The sequence below is a fragment of the Empidonax traillii genome, unplaced genomic scaffold (genome assembly GCF_003031625.1).
Source record: "Empidonax traillii isolate 1590-97213 ecotype Southwest subspecies unplaced genomic scaffold, ASM303162v1 scaffold707:size593822, whole genome shotgun sequence".
Classification (NCBI taxonomy): Eukaryota; Metazoa; Chordata; class Aves; order Passeriformes; family Tyrannidae; genus Empidonax; species Empidonax traillii.
In genome coordinates, this window is record NW_020955900.1 from 129,002 (window position 1) to 154,503 (window position 25,502).

General features: G+C 40.4%; 2 protein-coding genes across 6 annotated transcripts in view; one reads left to right on the forward strand and one right to left on the reverse strand.

Moving 5' to 3' along the window:
• The window catches only part of GPR137B (G protein-coupled receptor 137B), a 32,645-nt gene extending 16,716 nt beyond the window's left edge, over positions 1–15,929 (forward strand). For 3 of the 4 annotated variants that reach the window (XM_027900112.1, XM_027900111.1, XM_027900113.1), the window contains 5 exons: positions 4,541–4,763; positions 8,536–8,685; positions 10,755–10,883; positions 13,650–13,774; positions 15,335–15,929. In XM_027900112.1, coding sequence (XP_027755913.1) covers positions 4,541–4,763; positions 8,536–8,685; positions 10,755–10,883; positions 13,650–13,774; positions 15,335–15,503 — 796 coding nt within the window. In that variant the 3' untranslated portion in view covers positions 15,504–15,929. Of the gene's footprint in view, positions 1–4,540; positions 4,764–8,535; positions 8,686–10,754; positions 10,884–13,649; positions 13,775–15,323 lie in introns of all 4 variants that reach the window. The other variant, XM_027900114.1, reaches the window with a different exon arrangement.
• A 1,968-nt stretch (positions 15,930–17,897) lies between these two features.
• Positions 17,898–25,502, reverse strand: part of ERO1B (endoplasmic reticulum oxidoreductase 1 beta) — a 28,520-nt gene continuing 20,915 nt past the window's right edge. For both annotated transcript variants that reach the window (XM_027900110.1, XM_027900109.1), the window contains 4 exons: positions 25,119–25,188; positions 23,839–23,925; positions 22,312–22,445; positions 17,898–21,596 (listed from right to left, as the gene is read on the reverse strand). In XM_027900110.1, coding sequence (XP_027755911.1) covers positions 21,536–21,596; positions 22,312–22,445; positions 23,839–23,925; positions 25,119–25,188 — 352 coding nt within the window. In that variant the 3' untranslated portion in view covers positions 17,898–21,535. The remainder of the gene's footprint in view (positions 21,597–22,311; positions 22,446–23,838; positions 23,926–25,118; positions 25,189–25,502) is intronic.

A 25,502-nucleotide genomic window follows, 5' to 3' on the forward strand; every position in this document is an offset into this window, starting at 1 on the left:
GGTCAGGATGGTACAGGACTGTGCAGACATGCTCCTGGATGGCTTTAGAGGTGAGAGCTAGAAGCTTTGAACCTCATCCATTACCAGTATTTGTGTCAAGGCTTTATTTCTGAAAGCTGTTTGAAAATGTCTTTCTTGAGGCAAAGGGAGCTTGTGATTGTCAATGCCTATGAAGTGGCTACATTAGCACCTGCATGTAGCTCTTGGAGCATTTCCATTCCTAAATACTTACTGTGTATTGTGACTGGAATTACTCATGCCCCACAATAGCTCCGTGTCCACCCTGACTCTTGCCTACTGCATTTCTAATACAGAGCACTCTTGGGTATGGTATAGTTTTTTCTTTCTTATTCAGCTCTGTTGGTAAAGGTTTTCAGTTGTATTTTATTTTAATATCCAGATCTCTCAGCATGAATGTCTAAAAGAGCCACATAAATAAAGCTGACCTGGCTTCCCATCTTATACTGGGCAATTGAAGGGGTGTAAGATGTACATACCCACAGCTGAGATCCTGAATCTTAATTGTAACAGGCTAGTGAAAGATGACAGACTCACAGAGTGGTTTGGGTTGGAAGGGACCTTTAAAGATCATCTAGTCCAACGCCTTCCCCTTGGGCAGGGAAATCTTTCATTAGATCAGGTTGCTCAAATCCTGAGGTAGAAATGGGTGATGGATCATAGAAAGATCTGAGGCCTACAGACAGGTCTGTAATCTGCACTTACTGAATCTGATTTTTCTTCGTTACTGAATGTTCACTCTTTCCCCTGCCCCCTCCCATTTTCTTTAATAAGTGTCGGACTTTATTGCCTGGTATTGGCATTTTTGCAATAGATAATGGCAACACAAATGGGACAATGCAAGGTCAATGTACTGACACAGGTCTCAGAAATCAGAAATACTTTAGCTACAAATAAAAATTTGATAAAATCATTTTAGGGGTCCAGAATTTTAAGCAAACTTTACTCATCACGGTCTTCGTGATATTAGTAAAAGATCTCAAGGTAAAGTCTGTGCCAGCCCAACTTGATATTTAAACAGTACCTCTACATGTCTTCCTGGGCTTGGGTATTTCTTACTGTCACTGGGTTTGGATCAGGTTTGCTGTGCTATATGTGCATGTGCAAGCCTCAGACACTGCATGGTTTTAGAGAAAACCAAGTACAAAATGCAGTAGCTTCAAACAGATTTTCCAGTTAATCAAGGGAAATCTCACTGCATGTATCTGAGTTCTGATTTTAAGCTCAAAGAAAAACTTAGGGATGCCTCCAGCCTGACACAGAAAGAACAGAACACTCAGGCACGTGCGTTCCCCAGCCAAACTGGATTACACACAGCACCTTTAAAGGGACTAGGCCCAAAGTGGGGATTAGTCACAGTAGGCTTTTGAACTTTTGCTTACACTTGCACTTCCACAGAACCTGGAAGCACCTCTCCTGTCCCGCTTTTTTGTTTTCTAAGAAAACTCCACATGCTTCTTCATGCCTTGTACGTGCCCTTGTAGTTGAGCTGTAAAGATACTTTCTGCCTTTAATCTGCAGCTGCTGAGACCCTAAAACTGCCCTGAGAGGGACACCCTGCGTCTCCATCGGTGCTTATTCATAAGTTCAGCAACAATACTTCTATTGTCAAATCAGGCAGCCAATTCCCCAGACACATCATGTTAATAAGGGGGCTGGAAGATCATTATGGGAAGAGCTGCACAAGTGACTGGCCATGACAGCTCACCCTGGCACGTACAGGAGTGTGTGGACACGAGAACATGACAGCGCTTTATTTTTTTACTAAAATCTGTCAAGGAGGAGCCTGGCCTGGAAACCTCTAAGCCCCCGATAGTTGCAAAGCAGCTTGATGCTGCATGCAGGCAAGCAGGCTGTTCTGCAGCAGGAGGTCCTTCTGACTACTATGAGCAAAAAGAGAGTGTGTACTTACTCAAGTCCCACAAGCAAAGCAGTGTGTAAGAGTGTACCTTTCCTTTTAAGCCCAAATCCCCACCAGGGGAGTAGAGATGAGACTGTTAAATAACCTTTTGAAGGGGAAGGAAAGGGAGACACATGACCACTATTTAAAGACTTTTGAAATACTAATAAAAGCTGTAAATTCACATTACAACTGGGAACTACATTCTCTGGAGGAAGCCACGTAAGAGAGGAGCTTCAGGACTACAGTACTTCCAGCATTAGACTGTGAGGTTTAAAAAACTACATTCTCCAGCTGCTTATCCAAAAAACAGAACCCTGCCCTGGAAAGTTAAGAATGAGCACAATCTTCCCCCGAGAGGGAATTTCCATGCCTGGCAAGGAAAAATCGTCATCCTTGCTCACTGCCAAATATAACTGTAAAGGAGGGCACTGATTCACAAGCAGCGGCTTTTGGGCTTTCAGTTCCCCCTGTTAGACATTTAAAAGGTCTCAAAGATATACCCTCCTTGCATTCTGAAGAGAAGCCAGTTATGCTTCAGTTTTGTAGCTGCGTTGATGCTAAACCAAAAGAATCACAGAGTCAAGTATATGCTGAGTTGGAAGGGATCCACAGGGATCATCCAGTGCAACCCTTAGACCTGCACAGGCCCAGCCCCCAGAGTCACACCATGTTCCTGAGAGTATCATCTGAAATCTATCAGGCTTGATGCTGTAACCACTTGTTTGGGGAGCCTTTTCCAGTGCCCATTTCCAACCTAAACCTCTCCTGGCACAACTTCAGGCCAGAGAAGAGATCAGTGCCTGCCTCTTTGCTCCCCCTCACAAGGAAGTGGCAGACTGCAATGAGGTGTCCCCTCAGTCTCCTCTTCTTTTTGGCTGAACAGCCGCTCCTCATACAGCTTCCCCTCAAGGCCCTTCACCATCTTTCTTGCCCTCCTTTGGACACTCTCTAACAGCTTAATATCTTTCTTATATTGTGGTGCCCAAAACTGCACACAATATTCAAGGTGAGGCCGCCCCAGTGCAGAGCAGAGTGGGACAATCCCCTCACTCAGCTGGCTGGTGATGCTTTGCCTGATGCCCCCCAGGACACGGTTGGCCCTCCTGACTGCCAGGGCACTGCTGACTCATATTCCACTTGCCATCTACCAGGACTCCCAGGTCCCTTTCCTCAGCACTGCTTTCCAGCATCTCATTCCCTGGTCTGTACATACATCCAGGGTTGACCCTTCCCAGGTGCAGAATCCAGCACTTTCCCTTGTTCAACTTCATGTGGTTGGTGATTGCCCAGTCCTCTAATTTGCTGAGGTCTTTCTGCAAGACCTCCCTGCCTTCCAGGGAGTCAACAGCCCCTCCAAGTTTTGTGTCATCTGCACACTTGCTTAGTATCCCCTCCAGTCCCATATCAAGTCATTTATGAAGATGTCAAAGAGCACAGGGCCTAAGATGGAGCCCTGTGGAACCCCACTAGTGATTATGAATGAAAAGAATATGAATGTGTGAAAGAAAAAGATGCCCACTGGGTAAAGTATTTTTAAACAACCAGAACTGGATTCCTTGGGGACAATCTGTATGTTTGCTCTCAGCCAAATTCCAAGTTCCCAGCAGGCATGAAAAGCTGTGGCCAAAACCTCTTGTTCAGTGACTGCACATTATGAACCTTATCAGTAATTGCCTTGGTCAGCAATGATAATGAAGTCAGCAAATACCTGAGATGGAAACATGCCTTTTTTTTTTTTTTTTTTTTTTAGTGCAAAGCTCCCCAGCCTGTGTAGGAGTAAAGAGGAATTTAAAGCAGTTTTGTTGGAGTATGAGGTATACTTGTATTGCGGGTATCAGTGCTGGGTAGGTGGGGAAAAAAACAGATGGAGAAAACCAGTCCAACTCCAGGGCTTATGTTTGCCATATTTCTGTTCCAGCTCTGCTTTTGTGGTTGTGGAAATGGACCTTTCTCCTGGTAGCGATGGCAAAATGCCAACCCGGAATCAATATACACAATTAAAGTCATTTATGTTTCTTTCAAGAAGTTGACTGTGACCAAATTATTTAGAAAAAGGGAGGACAGAGAGAGATGCTGGGGAACCAGTAACTCAGAGATTTTTCCTGCTGTTAGGCACTTCCCTAATTTAATATGAAATCTGATGGCAAATATCAGCAGTCAGTGATTCTTCTCATGGCAGCAGTGGTGTAGTAAATCCAATATATGGTCAAAAACAGTCCTTTCCATGTAATTCAACCTTTTGAAAGGTTTCTCCTGGCAGTGAGTAGCCAGGCAGCTTATGCTGTATATGAAGTGCACACTCTCAGAAATTACATTGTGTATTTAAAGCAGTTTTTAACAACCGTGCTGTTGTGTTTCTGCTGCAAACAGTCTTCCATGTTTTGCTGCTTGATTTTTTTTTTTTTTTTTTTTTTACCTATAGCTTGTTGTGTAACTGTAAAAACAGGTTTGAAATGAGCTAGGTTAATCTCTCCAGCAATCTGGAGCACTTTGATTTGGGCTCAGGCAGCTGTGGCAGCCCAACACATGCAGATTTCATTGCTCAGAGTGCAACTTTTGTCTCATGACTGACACTTGCTGAACAATGACACTAAAATTGTTTTCTCCTCACTCTCCCAGGTTGCCCCTCTACCTGGCTTCTCTTTTCATAAGCCTCCTCTTCCTCTTGGTGAATTTAACATGTGCAGTATTGGTGAGGACACAGAATTCAGAGAGGAAAGTCATTGTCTCTGTCCGGGTGGCAATTAATGACACGTTGTTTGTGCTGTGTGCTGTTTCACTCTCCATCTGCCTGTATAAGATCTCCAAGATGTCTTTAGCCAACATTTACTTGGAGTCCAAGGTAAGGTACATTTTCAGTTCTTTTCAAGTACCTTCTGGGAGACAAGGACAGTGTGACATAAAGCCACACAGTCCTTTAGATTCCCTGAGAACTGGAGGCCTTAAACTTCACAGCTTGCTCTTGGCTGGCCATCCTGTTCAATATATGAATGAAATACTAAGTGGTATCAAGGGAGCTTTTGGCTAGCACTAGAAATCCCAAATATTTTTGAGGCATAGTCTGTAGAACTTATCGGCTGGAGTATCTCAGAGTTCTTTTTCAGGTGGATACTGCTTTCTCCAGGTCCCTGTATGAAGACCAGTTTATTTCAGTATTGCTAAATAGAAGTGGCCTATACTTTGGGATCCTTCAGCTTGTCAAATCATTGATTAAGTTAACTGTTTAGGGTAGCAGCATGCTGAAGATAAGCCAGAGAAATATTCATTTCCCTTTATACATTTGTGTATTGTCCCATAGATAATAAGAATAGGTTTTAAAAGAATACATTATAATACATTATAATTTAGTCAACTGGGGAGAAGGGGTAAAAAGTTTCTGCTATTACTTTACAGAACATTTTTTAAAGAAATGTTAGTTTTACAGTTTTGAACACATTTGGTGATCAAGGAGCTGGGTGGGATCACATGAGCATGCAGGGTTTATAAGATAATCAGTGAAGATGTTTTGTATCTAAAAATAATGAAACAGGGCTTTCAAAGGTCCTTGCATTTGCAGTAGACAGTTAAATCTTAAATTATTAGTTTAGCTAATTGCCATTACCACAGTGAACCTTTAAAAAATGTAAGTTTCAGCTCTTATTTAGAAAATCTGATAATAAAATTCCTCTCTCCATTTACTTAATCCGATGAAATAAGTACATTTCCTGTTTAATCAAATCTGGCTGTACTGCACAACAACTGAAAGTTCAGGGCTGAACAGAAGATTTAAAAACACAGCTTAGTTTGTTTTGTTTCTTTCAAACCTGTCATTTGCTGACCAAAGGGCACAGGCAATGGATTATTTTTACTAGTAAGAAGAGTTTTTCTGCTCCTGCAAGTCACAGAAATACAAATCTCTGTAAAAAAGCAGTGTTAACCTAAGGGAGGCTTTGGTAGACTACTTTGTTCCATTTCCTCCTCCTGTGGGAAACCCAATCTTCTTTACTTCAAGCTATTTCACAAAACCCAAACAAAATCTAATATTACTGCAGACAGGAAAGGATAGAATACTCAGCTGATAAAAGTTTGAATGTGGAAATGAGAATCAAGAGAGTGCTTTGCTCCTTTCTGCTGACCTGAAATGGGAGTTCCTCTGGGGATTTCCAGTAGGGTTTGACTGCATGTGCTTTAGGGATACAGATGGCTGGAACTCGTTTTGAAAAACATCCTGCTTTTATCTGCTACTGCTATGCCGAAAAACTTGCTAAAGAAGAAAAATCCATTCTCTGCAGTGATATGACAGAAATAATGTTGGAGATAAGGCACGCTCTGTGGTGCACAAAGATAGGCATCAGTACTGGTGGCCTTTAATTTGCATCTCCCATCTGCTGTCATGCACTGTCTGACCACATGTGAAAACACATCCATCGCTGTCACCTGGCATGGGGGACCATTCTGGTTCTCTGTGCCAAGGCTATGCCAGCACCAAGGAGGTGCACAGCCCTGCCATTAGGTGCTGACTTGGGCCAGTTCTGTGCTGGCCAAAAGCATTCTTTTGTGGGAAGTGCTACCAGCTTGGGGCTCCCCCTCTTTTCTGCAGGGGCCTGGGGATGAAAAAGGATTCCTCTGGCTTTACTTTCACTGCTGCACTCTTTCTTCCCAAGTCCACTAAGTATATTTGACTGGCAGCAAAACCAGGACACTTTTATCCCCTTTTTTGGATTTGGTGGGATGGAAGTTTGGTAAATCTCTAGCACGTTTAACTATTAACTATTAAAGAATGACAGCTATGTAGGAAAATCTATACAGGGAAATACTGACGCCGTTCTGCCCTTCGCTTCTGCTATCCCCAGTCTGTAAATGCCACTGACTGGGATATGGTATGTGCCAGTCAGCAGCTTCTCTCTGCTCTCTCACCCTCCGTTTCCATGACAGCCTCACTGACTTGTTAGTGTCGAAGGAGAACAGAGAAGTGCCTAGCAAACATTTCCTCTTTGAGGCATTTCCGGCTTTCTGGTCTTGCCACAGCTTTCACTGCTGTCTGCTAAGGATCTGGCTTCAACTCCTGTGTAGCAACAGCCTCTTGGCTCACTCCTGTCATGGCTGCAGGTTGTGGCCTGGTGAGAAGTGATGGTTCCAGCATGTTGTAAGCAGGAATTCAGAGACATTGGCTGCACTGGGGCAGGCATACTTCTGAGCCTGACTGTTTCCTGAATTAATACTATTTTGCTGGGAAAATAGGCAAGCTAGTTTTATGCAAGCTTTTTTGATTAATCCCTGAGCTGCTCTTAACTTACACTCACTGGGGAGTGCAGACTGAGGAACTGGGTTGACAGAGCCACAGGGGCAATAGCTAGCAGCATGGGTGTGCAGCAATGGAGCCCTGGTAGTCTCTCAAAGGTCAGGAATTCAGGACTTGGTGGCTTTGTGACTTTCCCTATTCTTCTATGTCTGATCTACCAAAGTGCTACAGAACTTTGGACCTTTGCTCCTTGGCTGCAAACCTGGAAGCAGAATGTGTGAGCAGACTTTGCAGTCTCCAGCACTGGTATAAATAATACTGTAGTGGGAGGAGCAACTTCTCTCTTGGCCTGTCTCTCTCACAGAAATGAGAGGAGCCTATCCTCCCTGTGTGGGTGTCTGCCAGGAGAAGGAGAGGGCAGGGCTAGTGAAGCAAATGACTGCAAGGGAACTTGCCCCCAAAAGCACACAGAGCTTTAACCCGTCTTTTCTCCTCTGGCTGTGAAAAGCACTATTCCAGGGCCAACTGCAAAAACTTTGAGCTTCTTTCAAAGCCGGTACATCTGCCTGCCTCTGTGATTAGACTCACACAGATTCCTGCAGCCATGGCTCCTGGATTCCTGCCTTTCTTCCAGCTATGACTGCCGTACTGGTTTCTCAGCCCCAGTCAGTGACCCTCTCCATATGACACAGTGGTCAGCCATCTCACTTACCCCTCTCACTGGATTAGGCTCCTTCCCCTGCTCAGTCCAGTTTTCTCTCTAGGGCTTAGGAACTGTTGTGATTTCACAGTTGTAGTCCCATCCCTGCCCTTGTGCCCAAGCTGCCACTGAGACTGCCCTGCCATGCTCACTGCCCACAGGCCATGCTTCCACGTTGCCTGTCCCCTCTGTGTTGACATTAGCTAAGGCAGGATGTTCTGTTCCTGTCCGTGCTGTGTTTAACTGCTGACTGCTACAACCTGCTCTGTACTTGGGAAAGAGGAGCAGAGCAAGAAGTTGTAAAAAGATGCAAGGTTGCATCATGTTAGCTAGCCAGCATCTGATACAGGCTGCTCTGTAGCTAATGCAGACCTGAAGGCTGAATTCTCTCGCTCCACCTGATAGCAGGTGTGGTTCTTATGTGTTTTCATGGCTCTGAAAATAGCACTTGTTCATTAAATTGTAGGAATTAGTCACAGCCCATTTTGCTAGGCGTTGGAACTGCTACCACTGCCTGGAAAGCACTGTACTGACAAAATACAGGAATATACATAGTATAGGATATACTGACCAAACAAGGAAAGGAAAAAGTCAGTTGCATTAAACAGTGTGACAACCCTCAAAGTCCATGGAAAGCAATGTTGTTTCTCAACTTCTCTTATGGATAATAACCTGTGTTTAAATCTCTTCCAGGGCTCATCTGTCTGTCAGGTGACAAGTATAGGAGTGACTGTTATACTACTTTATACCTCACGAGCCTGTTACAACTTGTTCATCCTATCGTTTTCCCAAACCAAGAAAGTCAACTCCTTTGACTATGATTGGTACAATGTATCAGATCAGGCAAGTATGAAAATATTTGCTAATGAGAAAATCTCATTCTGTATGTGATGATTGACTTCTTAAATGCTGTGACAAGAGGAATAAATATGTTCAAGTCCTATTATTTTTTCTTTTATTCAATGCCTTAAGATTGTTTTGCTCCAGAAACGCAAATTTCTGGTGATTTTGGTATGAGGAGAATAAAACCTCCAACTCAGTCCTAAAAAAAGAAGGAAGTAATGACCAGCCAAATAATTTTTTTAAATAATTTTTTATTTACCTTGATCTTATTATCAAAACAAAAAGAAACCTTTATTAAAAAGGTTCTTTTTTCTTTATTAAAAAAGATGGGTATTTTGTCCATTATTTCTGCTTGAAGCAGCAGAGAAACAGTACTTCATTCCAGTGAAATGCTCAGTTCTGAAATTATCATAAAACCTCCCGTTGCCATCCAGGCTGTGGAGCTATTTACCTTAATTCTGTCATTAGGATGATGATTTCTGTACTTTGAGGATAAGGCTAAGATTCTTCCTGACCTTTAATTGCAAGTGAGAATTTAAACTGAAGACTAACGGTGACAAAAGCACTAAAGGAAATAATGGGGTATTCTTTGTTGAATTTTATGAAATTTGGGCATCCAGCTCCTCTCTCTGCTTTGAAACATGTCAAGGTCCCAGTATTTTTCCAGCTATGTCAAGGATAGGCAAAATGGTAGGCCTGGGTCTGGATCGTGAGTATCTTTTCTTTGGCCTCAAAATCTCAGACACTTGATGTCTCCCCCCTCTCTCAGCAAGCACCTGCTGACCAAAAGCAGTGTTCCCAGCCGTGCAAGGGCCTTGTATTGCCAGGGTGGCCAAGCAAACCTGGGGCCATAAACAACTTTCTGTTAAGCGGGAGATAAAACTGTAATTAAGAAGTAGGTAAACAGTAGGATAGGATTGCCCAGGGGACCTCGTTATGAGTTAGCTGAGCAGGGTCTGTCAAGGGATCTCTAATCAGCCCTGCTGAGGTGTGGAGGAGGGCAGCTAGGAGTTGCCAGTCTGTGTAATTAAAATACACAGGTTTAGACAGAAGAGCACTGGGCTCTGACTTGTCTCCTGAATCAAACATTTTCCCTCTTGTTGAGGCCTGGAGTGTTGCTGCTGCTCCTGCTGACCCCTTGCAGGGGACAATTCTTGTGCTGACTCCTGCAGCCTGGAGTAAAGGGGCTGGAACTTTATGGCCAGGCTACTTGTCCTGTTTCCCTGGTGGAGGCAGAGGTTGTTCATAGGGAGCTCAGTGGAATGCTTTAGGTCTTGGGCCACCACTATATTTTTTGAACATCTATTCTGACTTGTGACATTAGAGTTGTATGAATTTTGGGGTAAATTATTTGAACTAATGTAAAGGGCCTGGAATGAAGGAGTGGGTACTCAATTTGGTACCAGAATCAAAAGTAACTTTTAAAATTACAGGCCAGTGTTTGTACTTCGGTATAGCCTCAGGTCACCAGTCAGAAACACCCTTTTCTCTTCTGTACAAAACGCATGAAAGGACAGGATTTGCCCTCTGTGGCTATGGGGAATGGTGGAAATCTAGAGAGAAGATCAAAGCTAATGCTACAGTAACAGCGGGGTTATTCAAGCTTACAGTGTGCACCAATATGAGGAGAGCCAAGCCTTTCATTTTTAAAAGCAATGCCCTTGAACATTGATTGTTCTTTCACTATTTTTCCCAGCTGGAAAAGGACTGGAAAACTAGTTTCTCGTCATTGGATTTGATTACTTAATCAATTAATGGTTGCTTGCTGGGCTTTTAGACTGGGAAGACCCCTGTATTAAATTTTGATTTTGCTGAAGGAAAGATAGGAGGAGGAAGAAAGGTAGAAAGAAAGGGAAGTCATGTGCCCAAGATAGCATATTGATTTTTCTAATATGCCTTTAATCATTAGCCAGGTTAATGTGACTCTACTGAATGTAATTTCTGGCCTTGTTGTCAAGCATTTCAGCCACTTAAATACAAAACTTCATAAGAAAACACGTTGCCTCCTGGACCTTTAAATGAGCTACCAACTTTATGTTTAAACACTTTTCACTTTTACTTTTCAACAGGCAGATCTGAAATGTCAGCTGGGAGATGCAGGTTACATAGTATTTGGAGTGATCCTTTTCATCTGGGAGCTCTTGCCTACTTCCTTGGTTGTGTATTTCTTCCGTGTCCGAAACCCTACAAAAGATCTGGTAAGTGGAATTCGTTAGGGTATTTGTTAAAGTAATGTGCAGATAAGTCTGGAGGGCTTGGCCTCTGAAGGAGCTTTTGCTTCTTAACATCCTGATTTCTCTTTTTCAAAGTGTCCTTGACAGAACAAAGTCAACCCAAACTTCCCACTTCTTTATGCTAACTCCTCATGAAAGAAACGCAGCAGATTTACCAAGGTGTTTCTCAGGCATTTTACCTTAAAAATCAGGAACATTCTTAAATTTAGGGACATCTTTCCCTAAACTCAAAAGTTTCTAGAGCACTTTACTGGAGTCAGCGGAAAAGGAGGTTGTTATCCAAACTTGGGATGTGTCATCACACAGCAGTATGCTAACTGTTCAATGGTATGTGTGAAATAACAGATGGAATTCTTTCAGCCATGGAATTGCTTCTAAGTCAAAGAGCAGTGGCCATAACAAGCACTCGGTGACTTGTTTGCCATTTCAGCAGAGCGGAGATTAAGGTGTGAGTTGAAAACATAATTCCCTGTAAGTATCCTTAAGTTAATATATGGACAAGCATCTTTTTATAGCTGTAGGCAAAGTCTCCAGGTTAGCGTAGGACATACTGGTTGACAGGCACATGGGGAATACCAGCCCTGCACTAGGATGACTGAGGTAGTGTCTCTGTTTCTGTAGGCCAAGCCAAACCAAAGCTAATATTCCCCAAAAAAGATGTCGATGGTAAACGCACAAGTAAGAGAAGCAAATAATAGAATAACTTTTTGGACAAGGTGATGGGTTTTATTCTCACATGAACATTTCAGAGACAATGATGAAACCAAACTGAACAAGAAAGTGATACCTGATGTTGCTCTAAGAAACCCCAGGGTCTCCAGTGTCCATCACCAAAAGTACCTCAGCCCCATTTCTGCTTAGGACAGCACAACTGCCAAGACAAGAAATGTTTTTAAGTACAGTCCAGTGGTGCTAGTCTTCTAAAAAGTGACCACAGAGAGATCTCATTTCATTTAAAATGAGTTTAGTAAGGCTAGACCCGGTGGACAAATTCAGATAGTGTGTGGGAGATCACAAGAGCATGAAAATAAGGGATGTGGTCTAATCCTGTCAAAAAGCTGATCCTATGAAGACTTTGAATCCTACTCAAATGAGAGTTCAAATGGAGTCAGGCAGTACTCTCACAAGTCAGAGAGCACTGCAGTAAGACATACAACACTGTATTTTTGCATTGTGATTTGCAGAAAGCCTTAAATCTTCAACTTCATATACAGTTCAGAAGAGGCAGTCAGTGATATCATTTCTTTTGTAGGTACCTTTCTTAGGGTAGACATTATCTGTCATATGTGTTAGGTCATCTATAGATTTTTTTTCTGCATATGACAAACATTAAGAGGAAAACCAGAAACAACATTAGAATGAAACAAAAAATTGAGAGACTGTAGCAAGGGAAAACTGAACTTCAGTGCAAGGATGCCACAAGAGGGAGACCAAGGACTGCAGGACTTTTGGGCTAATGCGTTCAGGAGGCTGTTAGCAACAGTTAAGTGTTAGCACTTGAAAATATTTAGTCAGAAAGCATGGTGTTAGAATTTAAAAAAACCCTCTTTAGTTAAAAAAAAGGTTAACAACAACTTCGTTTTAGTAAAAATCCAGAATATTCTTTTTTTTTTTTAATAAAGAAAAAACCCTGAGAAATAGTTGTTCTTTGGTTTTATGTTTCATTCAGGACTTCAGAAACAAAGTTTGAGTAGAGGCATCCTGAATTCAGCATTGTTCAAACGTGAGGCTCCTTTTCACAGACTATTATGGGCTGGAAAGAGCTGTCTGTCAGCTTTGGTGCTGACACAGGGTCACTGCAGTGTGTGGCCCTTTGCCTTTCCTTACCTTCAGCCAGACGAATGTTGGAAATGCGCACGCGACAGAGATGTACCTATCTTTACTTCATCTCCGTCAAAGTTATTTAACATCTAAAATAAAGGAGGAGATTAATGCTCTTCCGCCTAAGGCCAGGGAGAAGATGTTGTCCTGGCTCATCCACAGGTGCAGGGAACCCTGTTTCCTAGGGTTGGAAGCCGTGGTTCAGTGGATAAGGCTCAGCTGGGTTCTAGATGTTCCTCTGCACTGACCTTTCAAATCTTGTATATCTCCTGTTTTGATTCATAGGGAAATAAAGAAGTTACACATATACCCCTTCCCCTGTTTTATTAAAGGACCTGATCTTGGGTTTTGACCCTCACAGCCTAAAAGGGCAGATGCTAAAATTGTTCAGTGAGGTCCTAAAAGGAGCTTTTCAGGCAGGGTTTCACCAAGCAGGGTGCCAAGCTTCAAATCATCCGTCCCTGAGGCAAGGGACATAAGGCAGCAGGAGAGAGTGTGACCAATGTGGGAGGTAAAATCAAATCTCTTTTAAAATCAAATCCTTCAGCTTCTCAGCTGCTTCCCTACTGCTCACTTCAAGTCAGCTGGCTAAAAGCACAAAGTGCTAAAGGATGGACAAGAATTCAGCAGACAGATTAAACGCAGACTGGAGAGTGGTTTCAGAAATGGGTCATGTGTTAAAGAAAGAAATAAGGATAGGAAATGCTGTTGAGACCAGTAGACGATCCCCTGTGCTGATAGAGATGAACAGAGAATGCAAAATTATTTCTATTGTCTACAGCAAATGTTAAATTGCCTGCTTTATTTTGGAAACCAGGAGGTAAAGTCTGCAGTGACTTCTTTTAGAAGTCAAGGACCAAGGAGTTTATTTATCTGTGCAAGAGCTGACCAAGGTTTCCTTTCCCTCAGGCTAATGCAGGAATGGTCCCAAGCCATGGCTTCAGTCCCAGATCTTACTTCTTTGACAACCCTCGCAGATACGACAGCGATGACGATCTAGCGTGGAACATTGCGCCACAGGGGGCACAGGGCAGGTGAGATACAAGAGGGAACTGCTTGCTTCCTGAAACAGAAACTGGAGGAGGAACAACTCTGACACGCTGCAAAAACACTGATGTAAATTGTCAAGCTGCAAGCGTTGCTTAAATCCCAGGGAGGGTGAGGGGAAGCAACTGGGGAAGTTGTAGTGGAAAAACAGCACGGAGTTGGGATCATTCACAAGAATGAAAATGGTTACATAATTTAAGAATAGCAGAAGCATGCTGTGCTTTGAAAAATGCAGGTCAGATCTTTGGGTTGCATGTTTCACCCTCTGTTTCTTCCAAAAGTGCCTTTTAAGAAGTGCCATTTACTCATTCAAGTGTGTGAGCAAGGCAGCCTAGAAAAACAGTTGTCTCCCTGCTCAGGGGGAGCAGGGAAGAGCTCAACAGCACAGGCAGCAGCTTGTGATGGTGGCAGTGAGAGGCATCTCAACTTAGATTGCCCTGTAACATGGCTAAGTGTCTTGAGGGTTAACTGAAATGAAGGGAGCATTTGCTTTCCCATTTGTTGAAAGCTTGGGAAAATCCACCTAACTGCTGAAATCCCACACCACCCAGAGCTGGCATAAAAATTTGGTTTTCTCTGTGCAACTGGGAGTTTTAGGTAAGGGTTCCCTCCAAGAAGGAGCAGCTCACACCAATGATAGCACCTAATTCAGAGAAGGAAAGGCACTTCCAGGACTGTCCTGTTCTGAAAGGAGGCTCAGGCATCTGCTGTTCCTGTATCTACACTATACTAAGACTAGATTAAGCTAATCTAATAATAATCACTCATCTAAAAATACCAACTAACTTGGCATTAATAATGTAACCATAGGTTACATTACCCAGCTCTAGTTCTTGTCACTCATTCAGCTAAGACTGTGTGGTCACTGTCTCTGAGCCCAGACCATGGTTCAGTAAAGTTAAATACTCACTATTTATAGTTATCAATCATCCTACCCCTGCATTCATTAGTTTTTCACTTAGTAACTAAACCCACCAGGATGCTGGAGCTGGTGTTTGCCAACCTGGTATCCATCCTAGAGCTAGAAGCACTCTCTTCTCCCACACAGAGCCATCAGGGAACCAGCCACACTGGTAACATGTACAGCTCCCAGTGGGAACCAAGCCAGACACACACACTGTCTCACACTGCTCATGGGAGAAATGCCAGCATGCCAGAGCTGCTAACCAGTCCCAGGCCCTTGGGCACGGACACAGGAGATTTAGGGCTGTCACTGACAGGCCTCACAGTGCCAGGACTTGGCAGCAATGAGTGGCATCATTTCTGGGATTTTCAAGCACCTTCTGGAACAATGAGTCAGAAAGGAGAGGGTCTTTAGTGAACTGGGAGAATCAGGAAACACATAATAAGTTGAGAACACTTGAGGCAAAATAATTAACGGATCAGAAAAATCAAGAGCTGCCTGAACCCTTGCTTGGGGGGTTATCTTACTTCTGTACTTTAGCATGAGAACCTCCTCTATGTGATTTGCATTTTTCCCATAGGTATCTACTGAACCACCCTGTCAGGCACTAATTCTTCTGTTTTCTTTTTAAGTTTCTCTCCAGACTACTACGACTGGAGCCATCAGAACAACAGCTTCATGGCTTACATAGGATCCCTCCAACAAGATCCAGCACTGGACACAGACCGGCCAAGCCCTATATAACATCAATCAACTACAGCATTCCAGGACATTCCGATATTAAAACCAATATTCTGAAAAACAAAGCTTAGCAACTTTTCCTCAGCTTTTGGTTTTTAGAAGTGTTCCTATGCACAGATAAATGAAGAACCTTGCCACGAGCTTTCCATAGTTCAAGGAGAAGTATAAGCTAATGATTTAAAGTTTGAAGACTGTTCCAATTAATACCTTGTTCTAAGCCATGGTGTTTTTGGCTTTGAATAGTTGTTAGGAAGTATAATTTAATCATTTTTATGCTCATTTTAAAAGAGCAAATTTCATGAAGTTGAACAGCATAATTATTTTCTAAGTATTTTTATTTTTACACTGTGTATTAGGTTAGAAATATATGATTATGATGAATATACTGTAAACATGAGTGGGTTTTCCAAATGCATGACAGTTGCAATTCTTATATGCACATAAAAGCCTGTAAGGAAAAAACTACCAACCCAATTAAATACTGTATTTTTAAGTTATCACTATGTTCTCAGAGCACAATTTACTCCTTGGATATCACTGCTTACTCGGTGTGGCACGGCAGTTGGAGGCTAAAAGTCATCTGTACACTGCTTTCTTCTAAGAAAGTAGGAAAATTTTGTCTTCTCAGCAGATCTAGGGACTGTTGCAGAAGAGCAAAGATGGGCATGTGCTCCAAGTGGAGCATTGAGATCTGCAGAACAGGCTGAAAATGTCTCTGAAAAGTTAAAGTGATCATCTCCCTTAATCAGATCTAGATATATTATGTAGAAGAGTAAGACAAAGGCCTAGCCAGGGAGAGGGATATATCCAACAGTATGTACCTGCTTAATTATTTATTAAGAACATGGGAAGTACAGTCTGGAAATAGAACAAGAGTCAGGAGTATGTAAAGCAAAAAAAAAAACCTCAAGTGCACCTTTCTACATAATGAGCAGGTCAGCCTTGTATCTTCAGGGGTAATGTAGTGGGTTGTGGTGGAAATGCTGGATAAATACCATTCAAGGATGCACAATCTGCACAGAGAAAGAGTAGAAGTAATTATTACTACTCTAAGGTAAACAAACTCTGACTCTACTTCAGGCCTTTTTATTGTGCCCAGTGCCCAGTGGTGAAGAACTCTGCATCCTCACTGACTTTCTCCTTCCCCATGTAAAACAAATACTGTAACTCAATCCATACATCCCTTGAGAAAAACGTATTACTTCTAGTAATCTTTACTAGATTACTAGAATAAAAGTAGTTTCTTCATTCTGAGCTGTACTACAGCAGCCCCAAATGGTGGACAGGCTTCATGTTTTCCTCACACTCAACTTCAGGAAGCCCAAGTAGTCAAGAATTCTTATGTACATTTCACCAAGTATCTACAGGGAAAAAAACAAAGGGATGGGGAATAGATCTGATCAGATCTGCTTGAAAGGCAAAAGCATAGTAGTGCCACACTCACATGTTGAGTCTTCCACAGGTTCTTGGGGCTTTAGGGTCTTCATCTTCAAGTCAAAGCATGAACCTTGCCTCCAGCAGAAGTAAACTGTTTGCCCTCCCAAAGCTTCCATTGCCTTCTTCACATACGTGCATTGATGAAAAAAAAGCCAATTAAACTATCAGTAAAAGATTAAAAAAGGTGCCACGGGGTTGGGAGAACTGAAATTTTATTAAACCCTTTGAAGTGCTACAATCATGTTCGTACAAAACTTCCAGAAGACCCAGTGCAAGAGAAGTCTGCAGGAATTACATTTTCCTCACAGTATATACAGCTGCACAGCAAAAACTTAAGAGAATCCTGCACTTAAAAACCAACTTAATCCCTATACCTCAGTATGCATGCAAAAAAGTGGAATGACAAGTGACTGTAACCAACCAATTAAATACTCTCAAACACAAGAGATTTAAACAACACTGATAGGTTAGATCTTAAATTTAAATTAAATCACTATAATTATCATCTCCTGTGTAACAGGTACTTACACATATTTCATCCCCAGTTTAGGTGGGTATCAAAGTTTTAGTACAACAATTTTTTAAAAATGCATATAGAAAGAAACAGAGAGCTGCAGAAACCCTTTCAGGGAAATAATTTCAACACGAAGAGTCCCACTGGGTGAACCAACCAATAAAACGTTATTTATAAATCTGATTTTATAAAGCTATTCTGAAAAAGGGACAGAACAAACTTCATTTCAAAATAAGCCTTTTTGTCTCTTAAAACAATTGGTCTTAAAGAGGGGCTAATGGATTTCTGATGTGCAGACACTACGGTACACTGTAAATTGTAACAGATACACAGGTTACCTTCATCTTTTGAACGAAAGTGAAGTGAGATGAAAATCTGCTTATCAGTTTAAGCTTAAACGAATGTAAAAAAAAAATGTAATTTATATAATATCTACCAAGTGTAGTTGAAGGGTAAATGAAAATCAAAAAACATTTTCAAATGAAACCCCAAAAATTACATTCACGAAAAGAAGTTGTAGCAGAAAATACTTTAATTTGCATCTTGTAGATTCAAACATAGCAAAGGTTTAGAAGTGTTTAGATCTCAGTAAGCAGTTCTAACATTGATTTTGATTTTAATAAATATTACATTTTAATAGGGTAGCTATATGGAGAAATTGGAAAGTGATGAATTGCTGATTGCTACTTTATAAACATGAGCATCAAGATTATTTACAACACATTACAGGTCATTTCCCAGAAAAGCACAAAGCAAGGTCATATAAAGGCAACCCAACCATCAAAACTCAACTCAAGAAAGTGTGGCACAGTGTATTTCATGCACATATAATGACAAACAGCACAGGTAATCAGTTGAAAAGTAGAAAACACTTATTATTCTAGCTTACACAAGTCTCTATATTTCACTGTTTTAAATCTGTATTCTGACCTTTGTCCTCAATTGAAGAGCAAGTTGTTCACAACAGTGCTCTACTTTTTGCCTTGGTGCACTTTGCACCAAGTCTTTTTTCCCTATTTCACAGAAGTCCTCTTGGCTTGGGAACAATTAAACATTTTTGTCTTCGTCTTCTCACTACCTCTGGGATTACAATCATTGTGTCATTTGTACAAGGAAATGTACTGCTACTCTGAAATGAATGACAGACAAAGTTGACAAGCTGATCTCCAACAGGGAGTTGGAATTTAAAATAGTTTACAGGTTGTGAACAGTGTAACTAACCTTATTCTTCAGTATAAAAACTGAGCTGTAAATTTCTAAAATTTAATTGAACGTATAAAGAACTAAGTCATCCAACCCACACGGCAAAACTTTATAGGCAGCATAGTCACAGAATGTACATTAAATACAGTAAAAAAAGATGGTGACAGGAAAATTGTTTCAACCAGATTTGTTACAGGAAAAATTTTACGTCCCATCTCTACAATGATAGTGAAATGAAACGCCTTCCATATTTGATCATTAAGCAAGATGCACCTTCAAATGCAACACAACTTCCCCATACGCAGAATCTGCTGTTCAGTTGCATTCCTGTGTTTCCATGACACAAAGGAGAAGAAAAGCTTCCCTTCTCTTTATGTCCTTACCCAACAGTATTAACTTGGCCTGCACTTGTGCCAGTGAGGGCTGCAAGGAGCAGGTCTCCAGGATCTGCATACCCAAATCTCTCTCCTGTCTCATGAGCAAGTGCATGATGTTGCTTCAGTGTCTGTAGGTTTTAGCCAGGCACAGGTGGAAACAAAAAACCTAAATAGCAAGTTGCATCCCCAGAAGGAGGTTGGAAGCAATTCACTTTCCCCACAAAGCAAGGGGAAAGAAAGGAAGAAGCATTTTTGAGACTTGGGTCCTTCCTGGGATGGCCCAGACAATACAACTTTTTTTTTTTCCCATTAAAAAATCCTGCCTAAAGCTTTAGGCACTGTAACATATAATAATACAGATAAATCCCAGCTGTACAGCATTCCTCACACAAGCGAGTCTACAAATTCTAGCCCTTGCAGGTCTATCTAAAAGGCAAGGAATTAATGGCCAACTGAAAACTACACTTCCAGTATATACAGTTACTCAGAAGATTTGGATACTCAGTGTGTAGCTCATTTACTAAACACAGCTATTCACATCTGAGCTAGTTACTTAGATTCCCACTTCAGTTAAATGGAGAAAGATAAACTCTAGGATGCAAATGCAGAGCTTGGAAGAGGCCAGGTGAATCCACCTAGACACATCCTGCTCTTCTGCATTAATTAGAAAAAGAAAATCTGTGGTGACTTGCTCAGACACAGTTGCCCACAGGCTAGAGAGGCTACTAGGTAAGAACATAACATCCCTAGACTGGCATCAGCTTTCCCTAACACCACATTCAATTACTTATTGGCTTAAGCAGGAACTTCTGACTGGACAGCAGTTCACTGCCAATTCATGCAACTATCATCAAAAATTTGAGAGGGTGGTTTAGTTTTTGGGTTTTTTTCCTCTTTCTCCTCCCCCCCCCCCCTTTTGTTTAGCTTATCCCAGGTTGACTCAAGGGAACTTACTTTTTTGAGCAAACAGTACTTTTTATAAAAGCAAGTGTCAGCAGGATAGTCTATTTTATTTCCAGTCAGGTAGAAATTTGAAGCGAGTCTGGAAACAAAGGACAGAGTATATTCCAGCCTTCAGAAAATCTCAGCGGTAAAGGAACACATTATGGAAGCCAATACAGCTACAATCAATTATATAAACAGGTCACTCGGTATCTGGTAGGGTGAAAAATGATTAAGAGCACTTAATTTTGTGAAGACTTGTTTTTTAAAAAAAGAGATGTATCTACACCATACCAGCACTTCCTACATTCATAACTCCTAACTTCATTTTTAAACATGCTGGTTTAAAAGAAATGACTACTTCATTTTAGATTTAAACCAATATTTGGTTGCTACTAATTGGCAATGCTGTTTCTGAATTCTGTTCTGACACTGGTAAGTTATCACTGATATTGATGGACAATGATACATGAGTAATTTCTTATTCTATGAAAGCAACGTTATTAACATACCCGTTTTTTTACACTGAATATCCTTTTAAAGAAAATACAGGAAGGGTTTGCATAGATAGAGTATGTGGTATTAAATGTCAGTATGATTATGAATTTTAAAAAGCATCATTTTTTTAAAAAGTGACTACAAAAACAAGTTCTTTTTACACTGACCTTTCAACATAGCACTCAGACATAACTCATATAGAGCAAATTTATTTCCATGGCTCAAAGACCAAAGTGTGCTGTTTTAACATTTTAGACATTAAAAAGACAATTTCTGGAAACTGAACTTGTGATTACAATCCAGAAAATAATATGGAGCAAATTTGATTGAGGCTTTTCAGACAGCAGCACTCCACCAGCCATCTCCCCCTGCCCTGACCCCCACCCCCAGGCAAATGCAGGTGTCTAAGGAGCTGCAGAAAAGTCATTTCCAACTGTGCTGCATCAGAGACAAGGCAGTAATTTTAAATAAAAGAAATTCTGAAAAATACAACATAAGGGAAAAAAAATGTTGATCTCAGCACGATGCAAAGGAGCTCAGTATGAAATCACATTTTTCTGCTCAGTAAATCTGCTATTTTTAAGTAAGTTTCATTATCATGGTAAGAAGCCAGACCTCAGCAAGAGCCTTATCTCCTTCTGTGGTTTGGTTGTTGTTGTTGTTGGGTTGGTTTAGGTTCTTCCCCCCCCCTTTCTTTCTGACAGTCAGAACTTCAGAAGTAACATAGCAAATCCTCAGAATATACTGAAGCTCAATAACCAGGGAGACTAGAAGTGACCCCCCTCTCTCAGGACAGGCCAAGTCAGGGTGGAGGTACGCATGGTTTCATATAAAGAAGCTGTCTCAGAAAGACAAGGAAATAAGAAAATTTATGAAGTCTCATTATAACAGAATTTTGAGCAGAGAACTTAAAAAATAAACAGATCAGCATAATTTACACATTTAAAAACTATATATTTCATTCATAAATATATTTTCTAATTAATAACCTTTCCTAGTTTAAACATAAATATTCAAGTTGGTATTTGATTTTATTTTTTATCAGTTCATGTGAGTCCTGTAAGGATCAGTTCCTTCTGCTCAATGCAGTCATGTAAATGATCTTCACTAATGGGTTGTGCAAAGACCTTCATTACCTCGTTTTTTGTAATAGAACTTTAAAATTCTGCAACTCTTTTATACTCGTGGAAAGCCTGTAAAACAAAAACCACCTAAGTGTTATTAAGTCAGATGTGAAAGACAAGTACAAATCATCACATTCAAGGAGGCTTTTTCTTTCTTTGTTTTTTTCAAACACAATTCTGTTCCAAAGATTAACACACTTAAGATATACCTTCTCTCAAAAGATCTACTATCTGACTCTCCATTTACATATATATTTACATAATATACTACAGAGAATAAAGTTTATATGTTTAAATGTCCCACCTTCAGTAAACATCTAAAAATCCCTAAGCAGAGATAAAGTTTATTACTGTCTTTTATCAGATTGTTTAAATAGACTGTTTAAACATGAACAGATTGTTATATTCAGGATCTTAAGAACTAACATGATGAACAAAGCAAGAATTGTTTAAAGCTGTTAAAACGTTTCATCATTTGATTGCAGTAAATTTTTAAAAAATCAATCAAAAAGTCTATTAAGAGATTAAAATCCTCCTTTCACAAGATGAAATTTATGAGATTCGAGATGGTGAGATGAATTAGATCCAAACACAGAATGATGACCAAGGCTAACAGTAACCACTCACATGCTCAGTTTTGAAGGCAATAACTTCATCAATATCACTAATGGTAATTCAACCTTTAAAAATCTGTAGCTACAAGTTCAATACCATCTTTCCCCAAAGCCTGAGCACTGACACTCAAGTTTTATGTTTCTCTACTATACGAATGATAACACCTTACCTTCCAAAGGCATTTACAAGAGCAACTATTTCTTGTCGTGTGAGTTGAAAACCTTTTGATGGGCTGTTCTCAGGAAGGCTCTGTATTTCTTTCTCAGAAAACAAGATCTTTAGAGCAGTTCCTAAACCTTGAGTCTACAAAAAAAAAGTAAGATCACTCCTTCAAACACTCGGAAAACCATAAAAACTTCCGAAAATTACTAATCCAGGCAAACTGGATATCCCAATATCTCAACCCAAATAACTGCACACAAACCAGGGCACTAATGCAAATGCATGCCACCAGCTGTGTACCAGGTTCAGTCACTTACTTAAGAACATTTGTTTCCTCAGGTAACTTGCTCTTCATCCTTCTGTTTTTAGTATCTTCTTTCCCCATCTCTTTTCTCCTTGGCCACACTTATGAAAATATGCCCATAGCAACAGTTCCATCTCCCTCCTGCCTCTTACTTTACAGATGCCCCACTGCTGCAGAAACACATCTTCCCTCTTCCTCTCCCCTCCCTCTTATAGTTAAACAAATTTTTCTTATGAGGTGTCACAACATGAGTGCTTTTTCCACCTCCAAACCCAGTGGCACACACTGCAGTTTCACTTTCAACCCCTATTTTCTATGCAGAAATAGAACAGAAGCAGCTTGTCTTATTTTTGCTTTTAATCTAGCTACAGAGACAACCACCGGATTTTGACAAAAAGTGGTTGGAGCTAGCTGCAAGGGAACTTTATAGGTCAGGAAGTCTGACCCTGTTTAATTGTGAGCGAGAAGGAAAAAACAATAATAGATCAGAAGCACAGGACAGGGTAAGCAGAACTCTGGAAATTCAGCAGAGATCACAGTTTTCGATGTTAGGAACTTCTTTGAAAACTGCACTCTGATAGGTTCAATGCAATACAGAGGTATAGTACAGCAGGCACTACAAAATAACCATTCTCAGTCTGGACTTAATATTAGTCTTGAGGCTTAAAATATTGTTATCAGTAAAATAAAAATAGTAAGTGTCCAGAAAATGAAACTGTTTTTCAACATTCAGCTTTACTGTTTGTGTTCGTTTGCTGCCTTCTGTGTAAACTGTGAAAATCTGAATTACTTTTTCTTATGCCTCGATTTGTGACGTTAAATATCACACTGGATTTTCTAACAAGTAAGTGCTGTATTTACAGGAAGGTTTCCCATAACTGATTCTACAAGGCTCATCTGATCAAGGGATACAGATAAGATATTGACTACCAGTAGTAATTCATCATGAAACGTCTGTTTTAAATGCATCTTTTTCAGAAGAAAAACTCTACCTTCCAGTAAACTAAACGCCTTTGACTAAATAAAATAACATTTTTAACTTTTTTTTTTCAAGTTGTTAAACAGTAAATTAGACATATGTTTATTTTTAATATATAGGTAAGGACATCAAGGACCAGTGCGTGCTGAAAGTCTGAATGCTAAGGTAAGAGGCAACCTGCCAAAATGAAATGGATGCTAATCTCAGAACCTGCCCTTGCTATGCACATACACACACAAAATAAAGTGTACCTGCAGCTTGCCCCACAGCCTGCATTTGTCACATCCAACACAGTCCATTATGCGGGATATGTTCTTGAAATGCAATCTGAATTCTTCCTACCAGTTAAAAGCAAAATAAAAAATGTTAATGTACAAAAATAGAAGGTTAACAAATCTAGTACCATTAGGATATCAATTATCTCTTACCAAAACCAAATAAAACCATTGCCTTTTGTAGTCAGGCCATAACAAAGCTCCATGTAAACCCAGAATCTTGTTTCCAAGCCAATTCTAATAGGTAATTCCTCAAAAAACCTCCAAAAATATTGAACATGTAGGGTAACACTTGGATTCTGGGCACTGATTTTCTACCAACTTTCTCAAAATTTTCCAAGTGAGAACTACTGGGTCCCTACCCATTTTATTTCCATTTTTATTCTAATCCCTTTTGAACCAGCCTACCTTTTTGATGAACAGGCAAACAGGCTACGATTCACAAAAGATATTTCCTGTTCAAAGCTATGGGTAGATTGTTGCTTTGCAGCTTCAGTCAGAGTGAGAACAAGCACAGCACAGAACTATTTAGGCTGATCTCAATTAATTTAGGCCCAAAAAACACTAGCTGGGCTTACAAAACACTGGCATTTTTCTAATAGCATTCTTTGTAACGCTGACGAGCTTCCATACTGCTACTGAAATAAGTATTAGAAGTGTTAACAAATATTAACACAAGCCTTCATTACTGAGCCATACAAACTGTGGAATCACAGTGTACACCAATCTGAACACTAGCATGTTAACACTGGAAGTTGCTGTTGAGTTACAGCACTCACATTAGGGTCCCATGTCTAGGAACTTTGCTTTTCTAATGTTAAGTATAACATTATATTACATGATACTATACTATATATTATAAGGCATCAGTTTTTAAAACATACATGACTGGGTTGGGGTGTTTTTTTGGAGATACTTAACGTGAAATATTCTATTAGTCAAACAAATTTGTTTGGCTAATATTCAATTAAAAATAAACACCACTGCATCTACTGGTAATACTAATTCAACTCATCGGCCCCACCACAGTGCTGATGGCAGACTCAAGGCACGAAGCCAGAGATTTCAGTCTGCTTGGATCAGGACAGCAGTTTACTATACAGTAGATAAAAAGGCCTCAGATACAACTCTAAGTTTTTATCCCTGCTTTTTCTACTCTCAGCAGTATGATTCTGGTATGCAAAAGGGTTTTCTAAAATAAGACAACTTAATTCCAAAATGGATATTTTGGATGTAATTCAGAAAACTAGCTTTACCTTTAATGACTTGGCTCCTTTTTTATCTCCAGCAAACATGGACTTTTCATCAAAGTGCATACGGAAGGACCTAATAAAAACAAAACACAATCAAAACAAATTCTGGCATAAACTATAGTGTTCAGTCAAGCTTGATGAGCAGCTGATGCCATCAGTGTAAAACACATTTCAGAGTTCCTAGTCTTTTCAGACTAGCATTAAAAAAAGACTCAATGGTATCCATTTTACTGTTTAATCACTGTAACTTGAAATCTGTTATTCACAGTTTTATTCTAATATACACTGAAATTGGCTAAATTTTTGCCTTCCAGTTGATTGTTGTCTGACCACATGTCAAATACCTAGCAAGACTATGACTGGGGACAGCAATGAAGCCACACAACA